At 36.9% G+C, this 25,921-nt stretch overlaps 1 protein-coding gene across 3 annotated transcripts in view; it reads left to right on the top strand.

Moving 5' to 3' along the window:
• The window catches only part of fam49bb (family with sequence similarity 49 member Bb), a 47,367-nt gene that overhangs the window by 11,808 nt on the left and 9,638 nt on the right, over positions 1-25,921 (top strand). For 2 of the 3 annotated variants that reach the window (XM_084398636.1, XM_084398637.1), the window contains exons 2-5: positions 5,388-5,470; positions 19,665-19,747; positions 22,348-22,469; positions 23,142-23,247. In XM_084398636.1, coding sequence (XP_084254762.1) covers positions 19,675-19,747; positions 22,348-22,469; positions 23,142-23,247 — 301 coding nt within the window. In that variant the 5' untranslated portion in view covers positions 5,388-5,470; positions 19,665-19,674. Of the gene's footprint in view, positions 1-5,387; positions 5,471-6,305; positions 6,383-19,664; positions 19,748-22,347; positions 22,470-23,141; positions 23,248-25,921 lie in introns of those variants that run through there. The other variant, XM_084398638.1, reaches the window with a different exon arrangement.

The following is a 25,921-nucleotide window of genomic DNA, read 5'->3' as shown; positions in this document are numbered from 1 at the left end:
GTTGATTAGATGACAAAATACAGTACATATTACTTTGGAATTTCCATTCAAATTTACTTATGTATTTGAGCACTAGTAATTACAATGAAGCAAATTAAACTTTACATTTTGAAGTACAAAGACTGAAATAGTGTTTTCTTCTAAAACCTAATCCAAAAATATTGTCAACATTTTTAAAACCTTACAATTGTTTAATGTTTCTAAAAGAAGTGTCTGATGCTCACCAAGGCTGCATTTATTTAATCAAAAATACAGTAAAAACAGGAATACTGTGAAATGTTATTTTAATTTAAAATAATTGTATAAAATAATTGAATATTTCTATTCAAAAATGTAATTTATTCCTGTGATGATAAAGCTGAATTTTCAGTGAGCTTAAGAGACTTCTTGCAAAAAAACAAATAAATGTAATGTTTCCAAACTTAACAGGTACTGTATACAACTTAAGAAAATATTTTTTTTTACTGTGTAAATGTGACCAGTAGGTATAGTGATGTTATAAGCAAACACCACCACTAATTATATTATTTCATGGGATTTGCCAACTCTGTATTATGCTAATAAATTGCCTTCTGTTGCACTCACTCACTCAGTAGCGTTTACACTGTGATTCTTATGTAAACTAAACTAGTCAATTTCCAGAGTGATTAGCTTCACTTCGTCGAATAAAAGGCATAATGATTCCCGTCCTCTCCCAGAGCTCCAGCCCCTCACAGCAAGGGGTTCCAAGCTGTTGCCTTGGTGACGTTCCAAGTATGATGTTCCGTGTTTTTGAGTTCTGAATTCTCATTAGACCTTTAGGGTGTCAGAATCTCAGCAGCTGCCATAGTAACGCAGCATTCCCAGGCTCGATCAAGTGACGATGATTATAAAGTCATCCACAGGAATGAGCTTATGCAATGATGGAGATGATTCATTTAGTATGCTGGCATAAAACTGAGACTCAGGATGGGGAAAAAATATATATTCTATATGGTGTGTGTTTAGACTTGAACACCGTTTGTAATGCACTTTACTTTTGTAATGTGACATTTCAGGGTGAAAATGAATATTCAGAGTGAAGGAAATGTTGGGAGAGACGTTAAAACCCTGCTGTCTGTTTTTCATAAACATTAACGTGTGTGTGTGTGTGTATATGAATGACATGAATCAAACATGTATTATTGATTAATGAATTGGTAAAAACAAAATGTATTTGTAAATCAACATTAACAGTAAAAATTGTTGCTCATTGTTAGTTTGACACCAATGCATAATAATAATTGTTGTTGTTGTTATTATTATACAGTAAGTATTTCAAGAGAATTGTGCGCTAAGAAACTAGAGATGTTTTGTGTTGTCTTTTAGAGAGCAAATAAAGCAAGACTGGTGTGCTTTGCAAAGCATTTTTTAAAATATTTTTGATCTATCTACCATTACAAAAGATTTTTTCTCAATTTTCCTTGTGGAAGAAAAATATGCTGCATACATAGACCATAACACTTAGTATGTGTATTTGGCTTCATAATGTTTACATGTATGTAATGCTGTAGACATGCAAGAGAAAATGTGATCCATGCAAAGCTCACAAAGCATGATCTGCATTACGCCTCTGGCAGTCCATTGAATGATTTTCACTCTAATGTGAGATCTAGTTGTCCTGCAGAGTAGAGCATGCTCTCAAAGCATCGACACAATGGGCAGCTGATGGTCCAGTTGCACTCCAGCATTTCCCACTGCTCTGCTAATTGCAGTGACTGGATTTCGCTGCTGTTCTCCATCAACATTGTTAGGAATGAACAGATGTTGGATGATATTTGGATTGTGCTGGATGCCTGGTTTATCTGTTAGAGTTTAGGCTAATGGAAATGAACAGGCTTGTTAACTCAATTGGGTGTAATTTTTGTATAGGCCAACTTATATGTCACAGCATATATTATATAGACCATTTCCTCAACTCTCAGTATGGAAGCAAGAAGGCAAGGTTAACGTTTAACATCATTAATGTGGGTTTTTTTAGGCTAGACTGTGTCTCCTAAAGCACAGGCCCATTAAACCCATTAACCAACACACCCAATGTGCCAACTTAGTTAAAGATAAAAATCTATTAGATAAGCCTCAGAGACTTTCCCATGTAGTGATCCATGCATGCAAATTATCTAAATCTACATTCTCTTAGATTTTGTAGAGATCTAGAGACCATATCTGGAGCTGTTAGTTTAAAAACTTCCTCTACCACTCAGCAGCCTTCTTTACTCAGAAATCCATCTTTGTCTACGCATGATAGAATCGTGTTATATCCTGTAATGATGGTTTGTTAGCTAAATATAAAGCATCACAACAATGCCAGTGAATCCGTCTTATCTGTCTAATCTGAACTGGTTTCCATTTTATTAAAGCAAGATGACCATGTCCTTGCAACCCTTTGTTTGACCACCGAACCAATGTGTAGTCGTGACATACAGCATGGTTGGTTAGGCATGCTCTTTTTCATGGCTTGATCTGCTCTGTTGAGTTACATTTTCTCATTGCTGGATCTAAACTGAGCAATTTTCAGCATTTTTATCATGTTGGGGATTATTGTTAGACTGACTGAAGATTGTGAAACGAGCAAATGGACATTTTTGCAATTTCAGTGGCAAAGAAACTGCCAGTTTGAACCTACTGACCTCAGATGTGTTTTAGGAGGGATGGAATGATGACACCTCTCAAGGAAACATGACTCTTGTGCAAGCAGAGTTTTAACTGCCTTTATCTGACCTTCTGACAAATCTGTCAAGCTAAGAGTATTTTACAAAGAGTAACATTACACATGGTCAGGAATTCGCAGTTGCTAGTTTGTCAAGCATTTTTAGAGAGCCCTGGATGTTTTTCTGGTGACGTTTGCTTTTCACACTTCTCAGAATAGGTTGAATGTTTTATTCAGATTTAAAGGGATAATTCACCCAACAATGAAAATTCTGTCAATTACTCACTTTCATGTCGTTCCAATCCTGTATGAATTTAATCATGTTCATCTTCGAAACACAAATGAAAGTATTTTAAATGAAAGCTGAGAGATTTCTGTCCCTCCATTCAAAGTCCACACAACTAAAACTTTGAGGAAGAAGTTCATCAAGGCACTGTAAACATAGCTCATATGAATGAAGCCGTTTAATTGTAAACTGGCTACGTTTACATGCAACCAAATAATCCGTTAGTAATCGGATTGACGGCTCAATCGGAGTGAAAAGCCTTCATGTAATACCTTAATCGATCCGATTGAGCTCGATCCGAACGAAATTTAGATCTCTGCCATTGTCTTGTCAGTCATCTCTCCAGAGTTGTCAGGTCTACACAATAAACCCCGCCCAATTGCTAATCAAAACTAGCCCAATCATGGCCAAAACTAGCCCAATGGCGTTCCAGGGGGATGGATCTCCTGGTAAAAATCTCGTTCCGAGACTTTACCTACAAAAACCACCTGCGGCAACAGTGTGAAAGTAGCCCAATTTCACGGGAACACCGCAGACTTGGCAACACTGCATCCCTCTTGTCATGTGATAAGTGAAATCTGACTCCTGCTGCACTGTGCTGTGACTCTGAATGTAATCAGTGTACTGTTGTAACACCGGTAACACCGACTAGAGCAGCAAGCCTGGAGAAGCCAAGATGAATAAAATACTTATTTGAAATGACATGGGTGAAATATATGATGACAAAATATTTTGTGTAATCTAACTCTTTAAAAGCCCATGTGAATACATGGGATGGTGTGTATTGTTTTGATTTTGATTTAGTGTCCTAATGAACTAAAACTAAGTTGACATTTTATATTACATTTACATTTTTAATTTCATAGTGAATAAAAGCTTACAAAAGGATTGTAAGGAATTTCATGATGTTGGTTTAATTTTAAGTTACTAAATTATATTTATTTAAAAATCGTTCTTTTAGTGCTTCTGAGAAAGAATTCAGACATCTGCTTTAGAAAGACATTCAAGAACCACTAAAGAAACTGAATGGTATAATTTATATATATATATATATATATATATATATATATATATATATAAATATATATATATAAAAAAAACAGGATATGAATATAAACCAGATTTATGCTGTTGCATTGTTATTCAGTTGTTAGGGCATTTTGGATGGTAGGGTGTTGCTAGGTCTAGGTGATTGCCAAGGTGTTCTGGATGATTATTGGGCTGTTGCTTGCTAGTTGGTTGGTAGGCTGTCAATAACTGGTTGATGAAGTGTTCTGAATGGGTTTCTAGGTGGTTGCTAAGGTGTTCTGGATGTTTATGTTGTTTAGTGGTTGCTAGGGTGTTCTGGATGGTTGTTAGGTGGTTGCTAATGTGTTTTGGATGGTTGCTGCTAAGGTGTTTCTAAGTAGCAGTTGGGTGTTCTCGAAAGTTGCTAGGTGGTTGCTAGTGTGTTCTGGATGGTTTCTTGCTAGCCCAAGTCAAATGAGCTCAGTAGTCTTTATGATATTCTGGTCTCGACATGGCTCTGGTCCCTTCTTAAATTGTGTGTGTGTGTGTTTTCTTATCAACCATGCAAAAATCATTAATTTGATTGTTTAGAAAAATTATAAAACACTCTTCTCAACAAACTTCATGATTTGAGCATAATCCACATTCTTAGCACAAACGATGCAGGATGTTACACACTGATGTCTAGTAGGGTTAGGGTTTGTAAAATAACAGCACTATATGGTCTACACTGACACAAGGTAAGGGTGAAGCTAGCAAGCACAATGGAAAGCTGAAGTCTGTCGTGAATGGGAGGAAGTGTTGCACAAGAGGAAGTGGCCAGAACACCTCCCAGCGCTTTACCACTAGGGCCGTTTTTCAGCCTACAGGCATTACATGAAGAGGGGACAAAGTCAGCTTGAATGTTAAGAACGTAATTATTACAAATCTAGCACATCCCCTGCCCTGATCAAATCACACATCTGCAAGCTTGAGTCTTGTGGTATGATGAGGGCTTGATTCACTGCAGCCGTTAGACCAAAGCTGCGCACAGTAGTTTTTAAAAAAAAATTGATAACTTTGACACAAGACGACACTCTGTTTGTTTCTGTGGTTATGGGCTAATTATTCAGGCGTGGTATAACAAACCTACATGAAATTGAAGGACGTTTGAAGCAAGTTTAAATTCAGGAACTTAATGCACACTGTGTGATTAGGTTGTGAGAATACATTAGTCTGGCTTTAGTATGTTAAGGATTATTCTAGGCTTTGAATTGTGAAATAATGGGGAGAAAGACTGTAACAGACACATTTTTAGAGGAATTGAAAAGGAGAAATGCTGCTTAAAAGCACATTCAGTGATTGATATCACAGCTCTGTTTCTTTTTATTTTTTTTATTTTTAGCAGTGATAATGAAAAATAATTTTTCTCTTCTCTTTTTGCAGATTGTTAGTACTTCTGTAGGATTGCGACCTTGGCGAATGCCTGGCTAGGCCTCCCTTCTGTCACCTCCTCTGCTTTTCTGCTGGTAAGCATCTCAACACACAATCACAGCTCTATTACAACTACTGTGCAGTTATTTTACTATTTTAACTGATGTGAACTGTAGCAACTGTTTTGTTCAAATTTGTGTATTAACTGTAATCTTTTTTTCTAGGATAATTAGCCTATTAAGAAGGCACTAATGTATTCTAAATAGAAATGTTTTGTAACATTGTAAAAGTCTTTAGTGTCACTTTTGATCAATTTAATGCAAAGACCATTTTGATTGGTAGTGTAAATAAATACACTTACTAAATCTAAATTTCAGAACCAACATGAAGAATTTGTTGAAACTAAACCACAAAAATCAGCTCATTCTAAAAATGCTCTTACATTAACATGGTACGGTAAAATATGACCCCTTTAAAATCACTGCCATATTACAGTTACTGTGCTGTAATTGCTTTTCATATTACACATCTTCCTAGCTAGGCACAAAGCATCAAGTTTGTTGCAACAAAATCACAGCCAGTTAAAACATATTTGACATTTAAAATACAAACACGCAGAGCAGGAGTTTGAACCAATGAGATTTTACTGTGGGTGGAGCTACTGACAGTGCAACAAAAAAATGTGACCGTCAAAATGACTTGACTGTTTTATCGCATTACATTTGTTTTGAACAGTGTTCATGTGCTGTATCTTGAACATGTAAAGGTGTTCGGTTTTCATTGTAAATTGTTTTTATTAAGTGTATTGCAAGACCTTCACATCTGAATGACACCACAGTTCAGTTGTCCAGAAACAACTTCCTCTCTCCTGCATTCCCCTGATATTTTAGCAATGAGTCTCTTTTGTCAGTTCAGCATTCTGGGTGTCCTGGTGCTCTAGCTCTCATATGATTCTGCTCTGGGCTGCTGGATTGGGGTGTGGGACATTCTTGTTTCAGTGTTTTCTGGTATGTGGAGTTTTCCTGTTCTCACGGCTGTTGATGTGTTGCAGGTGCAAAGCAGTCTTTGAGTTTATCATCTGTCTTAGTATTTGTAATTGGTTTGAGCGTTGAGATAAGCTTTGGGTTCTTTCGTTTAAGCTTTGGACACAAACAGCAAATATTTTTGTGTGTTTATTGTTTTATGATTTACTTGATTCAGTTTTTTTTTGTTTTGTTTTATACACTTATACTTGATCATCTTCAACTATATACTCTGACATCTGAGAAAGCAGTGCAGTTTTCCCAGCAGTTGATGGCATGTAGTTCTGTCACAATTGTTTTTCAAGCTTTAATAAAAGAGAGAGAACGTCTTGCTTTGCATTTTTTTCCAACAGAGATGTGAGCCCAGATTGTGTAACAAGGCCACTGCGGAAGTGAATGGCATTGTGGGACATAAAGAAGGCTTGAGTAATGCAGCTTCCTGTTCCTCTAGGATGGCGGCTTATGTAATCATAGTGTCAGAGTTTAGAGAAGGTGGCCCCATTTATATGCATGATGGAGGAGAGTCTAAAGCCAAGCGAATAGCTGTTTGTGGTTTCTCTCAGAGCATGGAGAGGGTACTGAATGCGTGCCAGTTTTCAGTCGGGTGGGCAAGAATGTTAAGATGTTATACATTAGAAATGCATTGTCGTGTGATGAAAGAGGGGATTATTAGGGCTAGGTTCTGTCCCGATTATGAAATTTGGCTGACGATTAATTGTCAAAGAAATAATTGCGATTATGGTGATCAGTTGTCTGTTTTAGGGCTTTATCTTACATTTTTTGGTGTGCTTCGTTCATTAAATAATTGTCACAAATTGTTGTGATTAATTGAATCCTTTGTACTTTGCAGTGTAAGATTAATATAGTTAACACCTTTAAATATAAAAGTAATTTTCTGTAAATAACTGAAACAATCTCAACAAACTGGCCAATTACAATAAATGCAATCTTAGTGCAATGCTTTAACTTTGTGCCAGATTTAAAGGGATAGTACACCCAAAAATAAAAAATTAAGTAATAATTTACTCATGCTCAAGTTGTACGAAACCTGTATGAGTTTCTTTATTCTGTTGAAAACAAAAGCTATTTGGAAGAATATTGGCTACCAAACAGTTGCTGGTCCACAGTGACTTCCATAGTACAAATGGAAGGAAGTCAATGATGACAGAATTTTTTTAATTGTTTGGTTGAATTATCTCTTTAAAGTGTGCAGAAAGCTGGATAATGACCCATAAACAAATAACTAATGAATATCACCCATTATTCTTAACCATTCAGTCAGCTTTAACTTGCCAAAGCTGGAAAAAATCTATCTGTCTATCTATCTGTCTGTCTGTCTGTCTGTCTGTCTGTCTGTCTGGTCACTTGCATGAGATCTCAGCAATAGCAAACGATCAACGATTCAGATGGGCCGATGGGCAAGTGTGGCACACATTTTTTTTTCTTGCTCGCGAATCTGTTTCACCTGGATGTACGTCACAATAGGGAAGAAAAGACTACCACAACTTTTATTTTAGATGACAACATGCCTCCGCCCTTATGACTTTTTTTAGCTTGTGTCTTTTTCCTCCCCCAAATTATTTTATTTTTATTATTTCCTTCCCCTAACCACCCATGTTTATTTTTGCCTTTGTTTCCATGGATACATTGACAAGCTGGTGCACATTTAATTGCTGACTTCGAGGTAGAGAACACACCCTTTTCATCTTGACATCTATCTGTAAGCAGACACCTAGTTCATAAAATGAAATTTTATTTTAGCATTTGGATTATTCCAAATCTTGTGGCTGGGAGCCAATGAAAACGCCTTGTAGTTTTCTAAGGCGAGGATGGATTATATATGCCTAACAGTGGAGCCTGAGGTCATCTTTAACAGTGTCAGCCCCTCCCCCTGCATATCAGCCAATGCTGCCACTGTCTGGTAATCTTGAAAACTGCCTCTACAAGAGGATTCACCACTTTAATAGGATTTACACGATTGCTCTGAGCTGTTTGTTGTTGGAATAACTGTATGATTCATGCCTGATTATTTTCAGATGTCTGGCGGTATCAGTTAGACAGTTACAAGTCTGTCCATCTGCATTTTGATTAGAAATGAGTTTGGATTGCTGGTTATTTAGATAATAATCAAACTTCCACATCATGTGTAATGTATACTAACTAGTTATAATTAAACTGGTGTCTTGAACTGCCTTCCTACAGTCCAGGGAATTTCAAAGGTCTGAAATGATAATAAAAATAAATAAAATCTTAAAAGATTGTTATTTTGAAAGAAATTAATACTTTTATTCAGCAAGGATCCATTAAATTGAACAAAAGTGATGACATTTATAATGTTAAAAAAGATTTCTGTTTCAAATATATGTTGTTTTGAAAAATGTATCATGGTTTCCAAAAAAATATGAAGCAGCCCTATAGGCCTACTGTTTTCAACACTGTTCATTTTTTTAAAATTTAAAAAATGCTAAGTATTTTACATTGTAGTAATATTTCACAATATTACTGTTTTTACACTGTATTTTTATGCTTGATGAGCCTAAGAGACTTCTTTCAAAAACGTAAAAAAAATCGTATTGACCCCAAACATTTGACCAGTCGTGTAATTGATTCTGCTTCGTTGTAAAATATCTCTTCAACTAAAAATCACCGCTATACTTGTCTCTTATATCTCTATGAAATGATTAAAAAAATCTCTTAGCTTGATTGACTGGAAGAGCCATGAATGACTAGAAATCATGAAAATTCATTGGTGTTGGAAAGTGTTGGAACCCTGATTGACAGAGTAGAATATGCAGATAGTTTTAGGATGAATGTGAATGCCCTGACACAAATCTAGGGTGTTCTGTGTGGTTTCCAGGTTCCATTTCTGTGGTTTAGAAGATGTTTTTAATGCCTTGCTATTTGTCTGGGTAGTAAAACAAAACAAAGAAGGTCCATCCCAAATGACTAATATTCTGCTCTCTGGACATGGTTTGTGGTTTTGCCTCTTTTATTGTCCTACAGGGAAAATCTACTATTGAATCTAGTGTGTAGTAAATAAACTCTGTTGTTTTCCATATTTATCTGTGTGTTTGATTCAGTTTTGATTCAATTTTGAGCTTTCTGCCATGGTATTTCTAATTTAAATTTATGGTAATGGTTGGTGTAATGCGCATTTGGTGGTGTTGGAGTGTTAAAGTAATTGTTTATTTTGTACAGCAGGTGGCGCCATTTGCAAACTTATAAGTTATTGTCCTACACGTGTGTTGTTTCTGGATTTTAGACACTTTCATCACTTTTTGAAAGAGGCAACTTGTGTATTATTTTGGTAACTATATTCATTCCTAAAAATTATACTGTAGATTGACTTGAATTAGATGATTGAATCCGATTTGAACTTAATAAATGTATGGGTGGTATTTCTGAATGTCATTGTAGGCCTACTACCACCTGTCACTAGCTGGGCAGTGAAGAGGGGACATTAGTGACCAACTCTAGAAAGAAAGGCCCTAGAATGTCTTTACTATCACAACAATTCATCTTTCCCAAGATCTACAAGACATTAGTTCTCTGTCAGACAAGCAAAACAAATGACAAGCTGAAGAAAACTCCATACTGTAGTAGGTAACTAAACTAATGATGAGAATAAATAAGTGAAATTGACAATAAAAGTAATTTTTTGGGGGGCAAAACTTCAAATGATGCCTATAGTTGACTACATTTGACCAAAGCTGTGGGTCCTACGACTTAAAGGGGTTAGCTCACCCAAAAATAAAAATTCTGTCATTAATTACTCACCCTCATGTCGTTCCAAACCCTTTAAACTTTCGTTCGTCTTCGTAACACATCTTTTTGATGAAATCTGAGAGCTTTCTGTCCCTCCGTTGGCGGCTAGGCAACAACCATTTTGAAGCTTCAAAAACGTATAAAAAAGATCGTAAAACTAATCCATATTAATCGAGCGGTTTAGTCCAACATTTTCTGAAGAGACACGATCACTTTATATAATGAACAGATTGGATTTAGGCTTTTATTCACATTAACATTGCTCAGCAAACGTAAACAGAAGCTCAACCGTACTTGCTTGATGCGTAAGAACAAACCTCATTGGTTTTTACAGAAGTTCAAACGTGTTGTGTAACACACGAGAATGAACCTCATTTATTCTCGCATGTCATGCGAATATGCTTGAGCTTCCGTTTACCATAACTGATACATGCGTTAATGAATGTTTATCCTTGAATACATAAATAAAATTTGTTCATCACAATCGTGTCTCTTCAGAAGATTTGGACTAAACCGCTCCATTCATATGGATTAGTTTTACGATCTCTTTAGGAACTTTTTGAAGCGACAAAGTAGTAGTTACGTGGGCTGTTAATGGAGAGACGCAAATCTCTCCGATTTTATTTAAAATATCTTTATATGTGTTTCGAAGATGAACGAAGGTCTTACGGGTTTGGAGCGACATGTGGGTGAGTAAATGATGACAGAATTTTAGGTTTTGGGTGAGCTAACCTTTTAATTCTACTACAAAGTAGAAAGTAACTTAAGTAAATGAAGAGAAGTTTCCATTCAACAAAGCTAAATATACATATTTCAGTTTGCATTTGGATACACTTGTGTTTTTAAGTGCACTTTTGCTTTTCCATTGACCTTTGGCAATAATTGCCCTTTTAAGACATGAAGTGGTGCTGAGTGAGTAGACGCATCCACTGAGATCTGAGACATCTTTTAGGTATGAGAAGGATGGCAGTGTGTTTTGTGAGTCAGTCAGTGCCTGCTCTCAGAGACATGTTGATGCAGCTGAAGGGAGAGGAAGGATTAGTTAAATATTCATTGGTTTAGCTCCCCTTTCATTTACCGTGTGTCATATACACACTGCACTTACCGCCCACCCATGCATACCACATACGTTTTACAGACGCTGTCATTCCCCTGCTGTGTTAATGTCAAGATCATTCTCCATTGACCATTTTTGCTAAAGTTTTATGAAGCCATCATTAAGTCTGTTATGAAAATAGTGCAGGCTTCCTATATTGTTTCTTAATACATACTCTTGGTCTTGGTGCCCAATTAATCAGTCCAGTCCCCAATGGTTAATATTAAAAAAATATTGTTCATGATAAACTTCTTCACCTTCTTTTACCCTTTTCTTACCTTATTATGAAATTTACATCAGTCCTAGATTAAGAATTGTGGGTATTAGCATTTTCTTGATGCAATACATTTTTATTTTATTTTATTTTATTTTCCAGAGAATAGGGAGTGGTCGACTGCACACACCTTTCAGCAGAGGGTGCTCTGTGCCTAAAAATCCATCTCAAGCCTCTTAGCGTAAATCCAACTCATGCTGCACACAACCCCAAAAATCCCATCACAGTTTGACAGTGCCCCACCCTTCACACTCCGCACGAACAACTCTCCTGACCGCCACACACTTACTCTGAATTAAGCAAACCGAAAGAAACTGAAACAACCATTTGACATTTTCTTTTTGTCAAATAATGTCTTTATTTTATTTTATTTGATAGCCAAGAGAGACATCAGTGCTTCAAAAAGGGGGTCAGACATTGTATTTCTTACACATGCAAACTTCCTAGCCAAGATCTCCATCTTGAGGCTGCGAAAGTGCCACAGCCAGTGTTAATCTGTATGCAGAGGCTAAACGTCCTGCGCTTGTCTTGCGCCAAATGACTTTCTCAGATCTTAAAGACCTTCACTGTAAATGAAGGACACCAACACATGAATTCTCTCCAGATCTGCTGTTTTCTGAAGCGAACATGGACGTACCACCTACATTTAGGAGGCAGGATGCATTAAGTTCTGTCTATCAGTTTTCGTTTTTTTTTTTTTTTTGGTGTAACTCATTGTTCCTTTACAAAACATAAGGAACTTTGAAAGATTACATTAATCTCAACAGCTTCAGAAATGGAAGTGATGCATGTTTGTCGATTAAACAGACTTTGAACGTTTGGAATGGGGAGGCTTAAAATTCCTTCTCCCAACATTTCAGATGAGGTGCCCTGTTTTGGCTTATGATATTCGGTTGCCATGGTTTCTGGCTTTGATCGTGAAAGGTACATCGCCGCCTAAGAGGTCCTATTGTAGGAGAGATTAACCAAAAATCCTACTCTCAACCTCTTCGGTTATCACCATACACCACCACCTACTTGAGAATTATGCAAATTCTTTAAATGATAACAATTGTAAGTGAGCAGCAGTAACGTCACGCTGTTTGTGTGTCACTATTTGTCATGGTGCAGGTTACATCAAAGCTACAAATGTCACGGTTGTCATTTGACAGTGTTGTTGCAGTAAAATTCAAACCAGAGGCACCAATAGCTTACATCCCTCAAGAGCGCCGCAACCTCATTGGCTTATCCAGCAGTTTGTTTTGATTTTGTGCTTAAAGAGGGCATTAAAGCGGCTGTTTACTCCAGTGTGGCCAGTGTGGGCGGAGCTACAAGTCAAAAACAAATGCACGCTTCCCCTCATCCATCATCCTTTTGATTCCTTCATTTTATTTAACTCATCAACTAAGCCGGGTGGGGTCAGGCAGGTCAGGCAAGATTTTTAGGCTGAAAGAAGGGTATCTGCGCCCCCATTTTCTGTTTGACTGGGTGGGTTTCAAGGGTTCGGGGTGAAATCAGAGCACAGCTTTTCGGCTAATACGATGTGGCGGCACGCCCCGGGAAATTTAGGTCAAGTTAAAACTGCAGACAAGGATGTAAGTGATGCTGCTGTAGAGTGACACTGCATGATGCATCACAGGCATGCACACATTACTCATACTTGAGCATACCTTAACAGATATCACAGACACACACTTGGCGTTTGGAAATTGATCGTCAATAAATGTGTATTTTAAGCCTGAATTGCATAAATCTCTGGCTAAGCCTCTATAAATTTGATTTTAGACAAGGCTGCTACGTTAAGTGTCGCTCTTCTGGCAATATTCTCCCATTAGGATCAATTCTGCACATACTTCACCACATACATAACTGGATTATTACATCCACTCACTCAAATAAGCAAGCACATGAAAACACACTAATTCACTCGCTCCCTTCCCCCTCGATGCCCCAGGCAGCCGGTTAGCCACTCCACGGCCGTGCCCACGTGACGGAGGGGGAGATTGTTTTTTTTTTTTTTTTTTCTATGCCGCCACAACTATAGCGTAGTATGGCGGAGCACGTGGATTCCCATGCTGCAGTGCTCCTGCAGAATTCCAGCCTGCCATATGTTATCGGTTGATTTGCATACATGCATTTAGATTACTGTGAAATATTGGAGCGGGCATAAAAGCAGCTCATTCTATTTTAAATTTTTACCAGGATAACTGATGATGTATTTCTGCATCCTCAGACTGGAATGTCAGTTATTGGTTGAATTCCGTGATTAATCAGTGTGTCGCTGTTGCGCTAGTTGTGCATTTTGGCGCATTACCTCATCCCTATTCATATATTCATACGCAAGCTCTTAAGTCGGGACTACTGTTCCAGTGCCCTCATCCTCCCCTCCACCTCGCCATTCGCTTTCTGATTGGCTGTCGGCGTGTTTTTGGTAGCACCAGCTTTTTTTCAGCTCCATGGATACAGTGGAGTGCAGGAGAAGGAGAACTTTTGCGTGCAGCCAATCAAAATGCAGTAGTGAATGGTAAGTGCCCAGCAGGCTTAAATGAACCCCCCTTTGCCCCCCTCCTTCTCCAGATCCCATCGTAGCTCCTCTCCTCCAGCACGCAATCTCCCAGTAGGAGGCTTCCAAAAGAAAACAACCAGGTCAGAGCCTCTCTCTGTCGGAAAGCGCTCGTATGGGGAGCTCGCCTTCACCCTTTGGGACCGCTGTGAATGAAGCTGAGAGGCAAATGCACTGAGCCTAATATAATCTTCACTCTTGCCTCAGTGTGGCCCACATACCCTGTTGTTGTCATGAGGAGTAATTAGGACCTTTAAGCCAATGATATCATTACCACAAATGAAAACTTTTGACTTTATGTATTTTGTCTATGAAAAAAAGATCTTTCTCTAAATAAATATTTTACGTTTTTTGTTTGCTTTTTTGTTTTAATACGAAATATGATTGTCAGTGAAAATTTGGTGCAATATTGGATTTTTGAGATGGGCGTCCTTGGAATGACCCCCTAATGGTTAGAGGGAGCGCTGGCTGGGATTTGGGGTTGGCGCACTTGGCAGCAGTACATCTTTGGCATGGCTTGGATTCAGATCACATTTATTTTTAGTAACTTTCCATCAGTATGAACACAGTAAAGCGGGCGCAAAAGCATTATATATAGTTTAAATTATATTATATTATGTTACGGTATATTATATTATATTATATTATATTATATTATATTATATTATATTATATTATATTATATTATATTTAGTGCTGGCCAACGATTAATGGCATCCAAAATAAAAGTTTGTGTTTACATCATATATCTGTTTGTATATATAAATACACATGCATGTATGCCTATATATTTAAGAATTTTGTATTTATTTATATATAAAATATTTATATATATATATATATATATATATAGTATACAATATAATACTTCTTAAATATTTACATGCATATGTGTGTATTTATATACACATTAATAATTATACACAGTACACACACATATATTATTTTGGATGCAATTAATCGTTGCCCAGCACTAATTATATTATGTTATGTTATGTTATGTTATATTAATAAGGTGATTTTTGGATTTCATTGTTCTTCAGATTTCTCTAGTTTTGGGTTTTTCTGTTGTTTTTGGTTGTCCATAAAATTAACGCTCTCTGTAACATACTTTTGCACACCTAAAAACGTAACCTTTGGGGGAAGGGAAGACTACTATTTTGCACTGCTTCAGCGGTTGTTTCGTGAGATTGACTCACACCTCTGACCTTGAACTCTAATCCTAAGCTTTGCTAAGCCTTGACCTCCACATGATCCTCTGTGTAACTTTAACGTGTCACTGTCCCTCACCATGTGTCCATGTGTCTCTTTGTAAAGTGTGAATGTCTGAATCAGTTAGAGTATGCTGGCTCAGATGAGTTTTTCTTCTGTCAGTATGGGTTAGAGTGCTTTTGATCATTGGTTTACTGTCAGTATCTTCCAGTCCCTGTAACTGTTTGAGACCCTCACACACAGACGATCCCAACTCAGACACTTCACCTGACTTCAACCCCTGCGTCACTCCTCGTCAAATCTCATGCCCACTGTATCTTTGCCTGTTTACCTGTCTACCTCTTCATGTCTCAACTTTCCACCTGTCAGCAGCCTGTCTCCTGTCACTCTACATACGCCCTCTCCATCTCTCTGCTGTGTTCCCAGCCCAGACATGCACGAGACTAGTTGACATGAAATTTCAAGCAATTCCAGCAGTGTTATAGCTACAATTCATTTCAATGAAATGAAATGAATTTTTTTAAATGAATTATTATAAGGGATATGATAGATTAAATGAACAGATTGATTACATTAATACCAAATGTAATAATTAAATTAATTGCATGATGTAAATTAATTAAGCCAATAAATATATCAATTAATGTTATTTATTTAACATAAATAATATTATATTATAGTAGTAGTAGTAGTAGTAGTAGTATATAAATAGTAAATTAAATCAAAGTTAATTCAAAGAAATCATTGCAGCAGACAAAATCATTGACAAGACAAAAAACTTTAGAAGTATATTAGAAGATTTACTTTTTAAATGTTATTGTTTTTATATACTGTATATAATTGTTGGTCTTTTGTAAAATATTTGGCCATCACATATTTGGTCATTGTATTGCACTTCACTGTTTCTCAGCTGATTTTATTTATTTATTTTAATTATTAGTCACATTAAATTGAGATGTTAAATTGACATTTACTTTTAAGTAAGGCTGTCAATGTAGTTCATTATAATTTATAATTTCAGCCTTACTTTATAATTCTACATCAACTGAGAGAATACATGGAATATTTGTTCTTAAATTCATGATTAAAAATAGTGAAAATGTAAAAATAAATGGTGATGAATTAAAGGACGGAAGTTTTACACCTTCCCTTATACGTTTAACCTAAACTCTTGCATGTTAAGAAAATATACGGTATATGACTCAACACATACTAACCAGTTACATAAACCAACAGCCAATATAATTCACTTATTCACTCCAAGACATTCAGTGATCTGCTATTTATACTTCGCCCCTATGACTAACGTTAATTGTAATGACAGGCGTGTAGGAGTGACTGTTTTTCCCATGCTGTCCAGATTTGCATCTCTTTTAGAAGTGTCCTGTCTCACCATCAGCTAGATTATATAACACTCATATACACACATAAACACTTATGTCTGTGACCTACATCTAGCTGTCTGCATGCTTATGTGTGTGTGTTTTTATACTCCTCTCCCTTCCCGCCAGAGGCGCAGGAATCATGGGTAATACGCTGCTGTTGTCATGGCCTAGATTGACCCTTTCCCTCTTGTTTGCTTGCTTCTCCTCTTTCATCTTTTGTACTAGGTGAAAGAAAACACAACCCAGTCTTTTTTGTTGTTCAGCCTGTATGTATGATGCAGCTACCTTTACGACAAGCTTTCAAAACAATACGGATTAGGTAGTCATGACATTGTGTACATCTGTGTCAATACTTTGTGTGTGAGTGTAGTAAGGATATTATATTATATTATATTATATTATATTATATTATATTATATTATATTATATTATATTATATTATATTATATTATATTATATTATATAAGGTGCAAAAGAGAACTCAATTCGTTACTCGCATGATATGTGAGAAGTTTTCTTTGTGCATGCATTCAAAGCACACGCCCAGATAGCCCTGAAATTAGCCTGTATATCAATGGCTCAAGAGTCAAGCCTCCGTTAATAGCTCAAAAATTATGTTTTGGAATTTTCAATGGAGCCTTGGGATGAGATGTATAAGAAATTAATCCTACAAAAAATGTGTCTGCTTTGCATCGTGGCCACATTACCACCTCGGGGTGTGCATTATTTTTCTAATAATTCAATGGGCCATCATTAATTATTACTTGCTTATGATCGATATTAAAATTCAAATTTTGTCTTAAATAAACATAATAAAAACACACACAATTTTTTTTTTTTTTTTTTTTTTTGCCGTAGTTTTAATAGATTATCTGCAGCTTAATTGTGCATTTGGTAAATGTATAAAAAAAAAAAAAAAATTACATTACTGGATTCAAATCAGATACTCCTGTCACTTAAAGCAAGAGGCTTACCTACAGGACCACTGGAGTTCTTGGTAAAAATAACTTTTATACCGAGAAATATCATTGTAAGCCGATGGGAAAATGCCTCCACCACAATTCTCAGTGTTTTATCTGGTTATGTCAGGTGACTGTTTTAGAGGACACTGGTATACTAGGAAGGAAGGATTTTTTCCTTCTGTGTGATTTCTCAGAATCGTCCTTGTACAGTTTACTTTCTAACAGGCTAAAACACAGTGCTTTTATAACTGTTGGAGCGATTTTGTAAAGATCTGTAATATTAGAAGTCCACTTTCAGTTTTAGGCAAGGTTTTCCAAAATAGTCATAATAACATGTTTTTTAATTTTTTTATCTTCTTTCAGCTTTAACTCTTTTAGCTTCTTTCTGTTAATAATATATTACATACAAAAAGTGGCAGCTCTATTGTTTTGCATTGCATTGACACCGTGTTTATACTTTTTTTGGTTTTAATGAAAGGATTCGTGAGCGTGCAGAACTCGCGCTGTACAAAACCTCCACCATTTTAAACGGATTCTGACTAACTTAAACATCTGATTGGCAATTGCACGCTCAACAGATATGTCTGTGATTGGCTACAAAGTTCAACGCTGCAAAAACACGTTGTAAATAGAAACCTTTGACGCTCTTGACAGAGCACTTACACAAACACTGGTAACACTTTATTTCGATAGTCCACGAAGCCTAACACCTAACCATAACCTAACAGTCTACTGACAGTCTACTATAGTCTACTAATACTCTAATGAGAGTTACTTGACATGTATTTTAAAAGTGACTTATAGTTAGTAGAATGTCTAAAGTGGACTATCGAAATAAAGTGTAACCCAAACACTCACTGGAGCATTTTAAAGAAGCTGACTATAAGCGGGTACCGGTACTGAAGAACGGCAGGTTTGGCAGGACAAAGATTAATTTTGGCAGCTGGCAAAATATTTACAAAGTAGGAAAAACCCTGCATTTAATGTACATTTTTATAGCGTGCATGAACACTGGTGCTTTACAAGAAACGCACTAGAAAATGTAATTCTTGTCCAATGTCTGCACTATTGCTCTCCAGAAGTTATGACTGTGCGCATCAACACGACATCCAGAAGTTTGAAGATGTTGTTGTTCCGTCTTTTCCGTTTCTTTCTTGTTTGTAAAACAACGGGCCAAAATAGCGTTATCTCGTTGTGGACAAACAAGGCAAACACTGGCTTGCACACATATACTGATGATAAAATTGACTTCATGCGCATCGAATGCACACTGTACTCTACCTGAAGTATATTGGGCTTCAATATGTGTTTGTGCTTTAAACTGGGATCGAAGATAGTACCATTTATACTTTTTATTAGTTCAGTAATAAGTCAGTAACTCAGTAAATAAAGTCCTGTCTTCTATTAAAAGTACCCTTTTATTGAATGGAATGTGACTTTTCCCTCCTCGATTTAGCTGTGTGGAAGGATTGTTTGGCCTTGCTTCTGTACTGCACCCCTGTCTACTGTCAGTGTCTACTGTTATTCACATTTTGCAAAAGCAAAATGTTAAACCCAATGGCCTCAGTTATCCCAAGAGAATGAATGGTTTTTAGAGGGCTGTTTTTACATCTAAAAACACTAGTCTACTTCCTAAATCTTGACTTTGAACGCCTGGGGCCCCTCAATAGGGAACTGAACGTGAGCAGTAGGCATGACATGCACAGTTGGCACTGGCCACCTAAGCGCAGGGATTCCCGTAACTCTGTGTGTGTGCTGAAGGAGGGGGGTTACAGTAGTGACATCTGGTCGACCCAAGGCCCTGCACAGGAAAACCACTGCGTCTGGAGAGTGGAAGCTGTGGGGTAAAGGGAAGGAGCGTCGACTGGTGGTTGGAGGGGCGATGGTTTCTTGACCGATAACAGGGGAGATAAGCTCCATTATGGAATCAAAGTAGAGCACTTAAGTGCCCCCACCTTAAACTGACCGCCAGAATCATGCTTTCTGTTCAAAATGTGTCACTTAACTCTGTCTCTTTCTCTTTCCCTTTAGGTACGTTGTCATGGGGAACCTCCTCAAAGTTTTGACATGCACAGACCTTGAACAAGAGCCCAACTTCTTCCTCGATTTTGAAAGTGAGATATTTCTCCCCTTTCTATAAACTCTCTTTCATTTATTACTTGTAAACAGTCTTCCATTCTTAAAGCTTCCTTCACAATATGCACTACTTTAGTATCTCATGTGTCCTTGTTGGTATGTTCGTGCACTTTGTCATCAACTTTGCCATTAAGATGTGTAGGTCATCACCCGGTCATCATATAAATAATGCCAGTTCCTCTTTGGAACTTGATACTATCTAAAACTCCTTTCCCCTGGAGACTGGTTCATGAACCACAAACAATCTGCTACCATCTCATTTGTCTGAACCTAAAAACTCCCTTCAAAGCAAAGGAAGGTGAATGAACCAAAGAAAAGAAGACAGTGGAAAACAAGAGTTTCCTGGCTTTTATTGCCCTCGCCCACAGAACATTTCCACCCTACAATGTTTGTCTCGATTTTTAATCACAGTAGCTGTTTCTTTGAAGAAAGACAGGGGGCGATATGAAGTCACTTCGAAATCATTGGCTCATTCATGGGTCAACAGGCAGACACCTATAAGAACGAGTAAGAAAAAGTTATGTAACACTAATAAAGAGGATGGGAGTGCGAGAGACTCCAAGACACAGAGCACTGGAACAGGACCTACTGATGTGAACATAAAATCGGAAAGACTATTGCAATCTTAATGTGTGGCATCTGAATGCTTGGTGAGAAAGGAGGTGGCCCTTCATTTCTTAAATTGCACTTGAAGCCAGCTGTAGTTAACAGCTGCCAATGTCTAATTGAGTTTTCTCTTTAGATGTGGGCCTGAAGTTTCCACCATTTAAAATTCCACAGTTTGCCTTTTGAGCATATGAAACTGGCTCAGCTGTGGAGGTTTGACTCAAATACTCTTTAAGGCCCCAGCTAGGCTCTGTTAAATGAGTAATTCACCCCAAAATTTGAATACTGTCATTTTTTTTCTATTACAGAAGAGTCTGTATGGCCTGACAAACACTTTAACAAGCTGATAGTGATGTCACATTTGGACTATGTATATGCAATGTTCATGTTCCAAGTTTAAACTTATTGAGTGTAGTTAACTTATGAGCAAATTTCAGATGCTGTTTTTGCAACTTTGAAGAGCACTACAGGAGGAAACATTCCAAACAAATGTGAGCAAGCAAATCACTTAACAAATGGTTTGTTAGGGTGTACTTACACTAGGCGATCGGAGCCATTCTAGAGCACGTTTGGCACCCTAAGTCTAGTTCACTTAACTAGTGTGATCACTTTGTACCGTGCCCTGGCCTGCTTGAAGAGGTGGGCTTGGGCACGAGATCATTTGAACTTGAGGTACCATGTAGTGTGAATGGTAACTACGCCAGAACGGAACGGCTGCTACTAGTGTAGCTACTAGGCTGCGTTACTGTCACCGTTACAACAACAAGCATCTTCTGTTACTACTTGGATAGTACACCTTTCAAATAATTTTTATAACGGGTCTGGTTCTCACCTTATTGATGAACAGGAATTGTAATTTGCAAGTAAAGCTGCAAAATCTTCCCTTAATGTCAGCTGCCTCTGTAATAATCTTCTAATACGTGCAACATAATTTAAGTGAAAATCGCTGCACTGCATAAATGACAAATCTATTTGGCAAGCCATTAGTAAGAGCGCAGTTCTTGTTTTCTTCTAAACAATGTTTTGTCTTATTTTATGTTTATCTTTTTTTATGTTTTTGTCTAGATTAAAATAACTATGTTTTCTATTTTAATACATTTAAAATTGCTATTGTAGCAAGGTTAGATGTTGTGGGAAGGAGGAGGCGGGAACCGGCAAACATTCAAAAACTTTAATAAACGTAAAATAAACAAATACAAAATGAAAGCAAAGGCAGCAGCCCCTCACGGACGACTGCTGTCACATATTACAAAACACAACATAAATCCAGGCCTGTCCTCTCTCGATCTTCACTGTCGTCGCTCCTCCTTTATTCTTCCGCTCCTCCGCGAGAGATACGAGATACTGCGTTGCGCAGGTGTCGCTCATTATCAATCACGCCACTCGTCCTGCTCGACACAGCAATTTATTCTAAATATTAAGAGAAAGTAAAAGAATTTTTGTAATTTTTTAAATAGAAATATTTTTTTAATGTTTTTTTTTTTTTTGTTTTTTTGAGTTTTGGTCAATTTAACGAGTCACAAAAAGTATAAATTTCTTTAAAAAAATAAAATTAAAAAAATCTTGCAGTCTCCTAGACTTTTAAATGGTAGTGAATGTGTATGATGTACCAAATGTTACAGTAATATCCTTCTTCCTTCAGAGTACTCACTATTTGGAGTTGGTAGGGCACAGTGATAGTGGAATTTGCCCATAGTATCAGCAACTAAAATGCTTAAGTCTAGTGTACAAAGTGTCACTAAGTAATCCGTTTTCTTTGTTCTATCCTTCATTTTTATCCTTGCCTCAATCTCTAAGGTATAAAGCTCTGATTCCTGTTCATGAGTTGCATACCTACAGTATGTTCACTCTTAATGTGTCAGACATTGACGAAATGTGACCTTGAAAGACCTTTTAATTAAAGACCTTGAAGTCTACTTAATTTATTCCCTTTTCTCTCTCTCTCTACCTCTACCTCTCTCTCTACCTCCAGATGCCCAGCCAACAGAAGCAGAGCGGGAAACGTGGGAAGAAGTGGATGTGGTCCTGAAGGATGCTCTGGGAATACTTGACGAACTACAGGCATATAAAGGCGCGGGCCAAGAGATACGAGAGGTACACACAAGATCTGTTATGTTTGACTCATATTATGTATGCACATACATACAGTTGTTCAAATAAAATGTGTCTACTTGAGTCAATAAATTCACTCAAAATGAGTTGAGGGAACAATATTGGTGGCTTTAAAACAGCTCATCTTGTGTGTGCGTTATTTTGAAATTCTCTGCTCCGCTCAATCACGCCTCTGTACTAGTGAGTGTCAGTGTGATTGATACTCTGGTTGCCATGGATACTGCTGCTATATAGATACAGTTGCTAAGGACTGGTGTCTTCTGAAGAATGAAAGTGAATGTTTTCTTTTATTTCTTTTTTCTAATTTGCTCAATGGAACACGGTGCATTCCTTTTATGTCAGCACACTCAGTAATTATTTTAATGAGCCACATGTATTTGGAAATTGGAAAGTACACTGAGGTAGAGAGAGAAAGCATTAACTAGATGTTCTTCATGTAAAAAAAGAAAGAAAAAACATCTTGTGTATTTGGTTTTGGATTTGATCATCATTTACATCCTCAAATTGCCCCCCTCAAGAGCACATCATTTAAAAGCTTCATCCCACGTACACAATTCTCATGATGTCATAAAATAATATGTTCCATTTAGACTTGTGGAAACATTATTTATAAGTCGCCAGATGTTTGTGTTATTGTGATGTTTGTTTTTTCAGGCAATCCAGAACCCTAATGACGAGGCATTACAAGACCAGGCGTGGGCTGCTGTGGTGCCACTAGTAGGCAAACTAAAGAAGTTCTACCAATTTTCACAGAGATTAGGTATATTAGCCTATTTTTCTAAGTAGTTATTAGGGGTTTAACAATACACTCGTGTCACGATTTGATAAAACTCACGATACGATACTATCACAATATTTTAAGCCAAAATAAAGAGTTTTTTTACTATTATTTCTTTTTTATTATTATTGTTGTTATTATTATTATTGTATTATTATCAGGACCCACCAATATTCCCCCAATGCATTATTATACATTAAATTCAACATTATATGTACAGTAGAAGTTTAATGTAGTAATGTCACTGAAACTCTGTAAACTTTATTTTTTTCCTCACACAGTACTCGTGCTTTCAATGCAGGCATTTGTTGGATCTCTTACACAGACTCGCTATGTCCCGTCTCTCCGGCTATTAATGCACTATATATAAGAATAAACCATCTAAACCGCTTTGAATAATCATACTGCTAAACCTAAATGTGATATGGTGATTTAAATTATGTTTGCGCTTTCACTTTGAGGAGTGCCTTTCAGATGGTCAGTGCAATCAATAGCAGTCGCAAGAAAGCATGTCAAAATGACTATTCCCAAACTGTAAATGGTTAATTCATCCAGAAATTTTAATTCTGCATTTACTCACTCTCATGTTGTTTTCACACGTCATGCAAGCATTTGAGTGTCTGTTTTTACTACAGTATGCACACCGTTGTAAATCTGTTCATCATATAAAGCTATTGTGTCTCTTCAGAAGAATTTGGATTAGATCACTCAATTAATTAATTTACGATGCCTTTGTGACATTTTTTGGATCTTTTAAGTTTTAGGGGAATGGACTTTAAATGGAGGGACAGAAATAGGTTTCATAAAAAATATCTTCACTTGTGTTAAGGGGGAGTAGGCCTACTTGATGACAGAATTACCAAAATTTGGGTAAATTAGCCTATACTTTATAAATACAGTAAGCTGAGCCTTGGATAAAACTAACTCTATATCGTAAATCATATCGTTTACATCAACGATACATATCGTTGCATTTTTATCTCGATATAACCATGTATCGTTAACCCCTAGTAGTTATGCAACATTTCAAGTGAACATTCTGCCGTCATTTACTTACCCTCGTCATTCAAGTTGATGATTTTTTTCAATTTAACTCAAAAGGATATGTTTAACAGAGTGTCCAGGCTGCTCTTTTCCATATAATGAAAGCAAATGGGCACAGAGTTGCAAAAAATGTCAAGAAAGCACCATAAGTACTGTTGAAATTAATTGTCTTCATTTGCCCGTCTACAAGAAATCATTTTGACAACAAATCAAAAAATAAACATTTTGCTTAACATCTTTTCTTATGTTGTGTAGAAGAAAGCAATTTATGCAGGTAGCATGATTTAGGGGAAAAAATGGCCTTATGGTGATTTTTCTGATGAAAAATTATAGAATGTGATTTAAAAATAATACTAAAAAAGTTTGATGCGCTTGTTTGTAGGGCTACACAATGTGGCCAAAAGTTTTGTGGTTATGTATCAATATGTCTATAAAGTAATACTAATAATAACAATAATAATCACAGTCTTTGTGATTTGATCATTTTACTACGCCATATCGTGAGTTTTGTTTTTTGGTTAATCATGCAGCCCTACATACAGTTTTGTCATTTTTAGGTGAACGGTCTCTTTCAATGTGCTTAAAAGCCATTGGCAGTATCTGTTTCAGCAAGTTTTTAAAGCTGTAAACATCTTACAAATTAAATACACACTAACACTTTGTGTGCAAACACACTAACACCTGAGCTGCCCCTGGGAAGTACCACAGCTGGTCTTTTCATAATCTCATGCAAAACACTGGGTAACAATGGTTGGGGGAACACACTAGCTGACGGATGGGCTTAAATGCTATAAATGTTACAAACCTCTCACTGAAATGCATAGACAAAAATGATCATGATATCTAATGGCTTCCTTAGCTGTTTTGCCCATCAAAACACAGGAATGTTAGCGACTTAATAAGACCAAGTGGGTTGAAGGTGATCTTGCCCTGAAGCCCTGTCCTTTAAGTCCATGAAATGGCTTTTGAACCAGTAGTCAATGAGCGCAGCCCCTCGCCAAGTGTCTGCCATACATTACATAACTCGCCGAACTGGGTCATCTTGCTTTCCCGCTCTTTCTGCTCCAGAACACTGAACACTAATTTTGGCGCAATCTCTCATGCCTGACATGCTTTGCTAATCTACACTGATCACTTGGCATGTAGTTCTTTCATATGACGACGAACCTGTATGTAAAGAAATAATAATTTAATATATGTAATTAAATTTTTTTTAACTCTAAAAAGTGATGACTAAATATAATCTACTAAAGTTTTGTTTTTGAATAATTTATGTACTGGAAAAATTAAATGTATTTACAACCTATGCTTTATTTAGTTAATGCAATTTCTTGCCATTTTTTTTCTGTTTTAACTTTTATTTATTTATGTTTTTATATAAGTTAACTGGTTCATCTTAAACTACTGTCATTCTTCAGTATATCTATCATTTTAACATTGCCCGCGTATCTCGTGTCATCTCTCTCGCTTTCTCATGATGTGATGAGATGTGACGTGTACTCCCTCACCCCACCCTTTCATTCCTCTCATCTGCCGGCCTCGTCCTCACGCTCCATTCTCAGCATGCACTCTTAAAAGCCGCTCGTCTCTAGCTCTGTTTTGACTGGGATGA

The sequence above is a fragment of the Rutilus rutilus genome (assembly GCF_951802725.1).
Source record: "Rutilus rutilus genome assembly, chromosome: 24".
In the NCBI taxonomy this organism is placed as follows: domain Eukaryota; kingdom Metazoa; phylum Chordata; class Actinopteri; order Cypriniformes; family Leuciscidae; genus Rutilus; species Rutilus rutilus.
The sequence above is the reverse complement of the archived record's forward strand: the minus strand, read 5'-3'. Positions and strand labels throughout refer to the sequence as shown.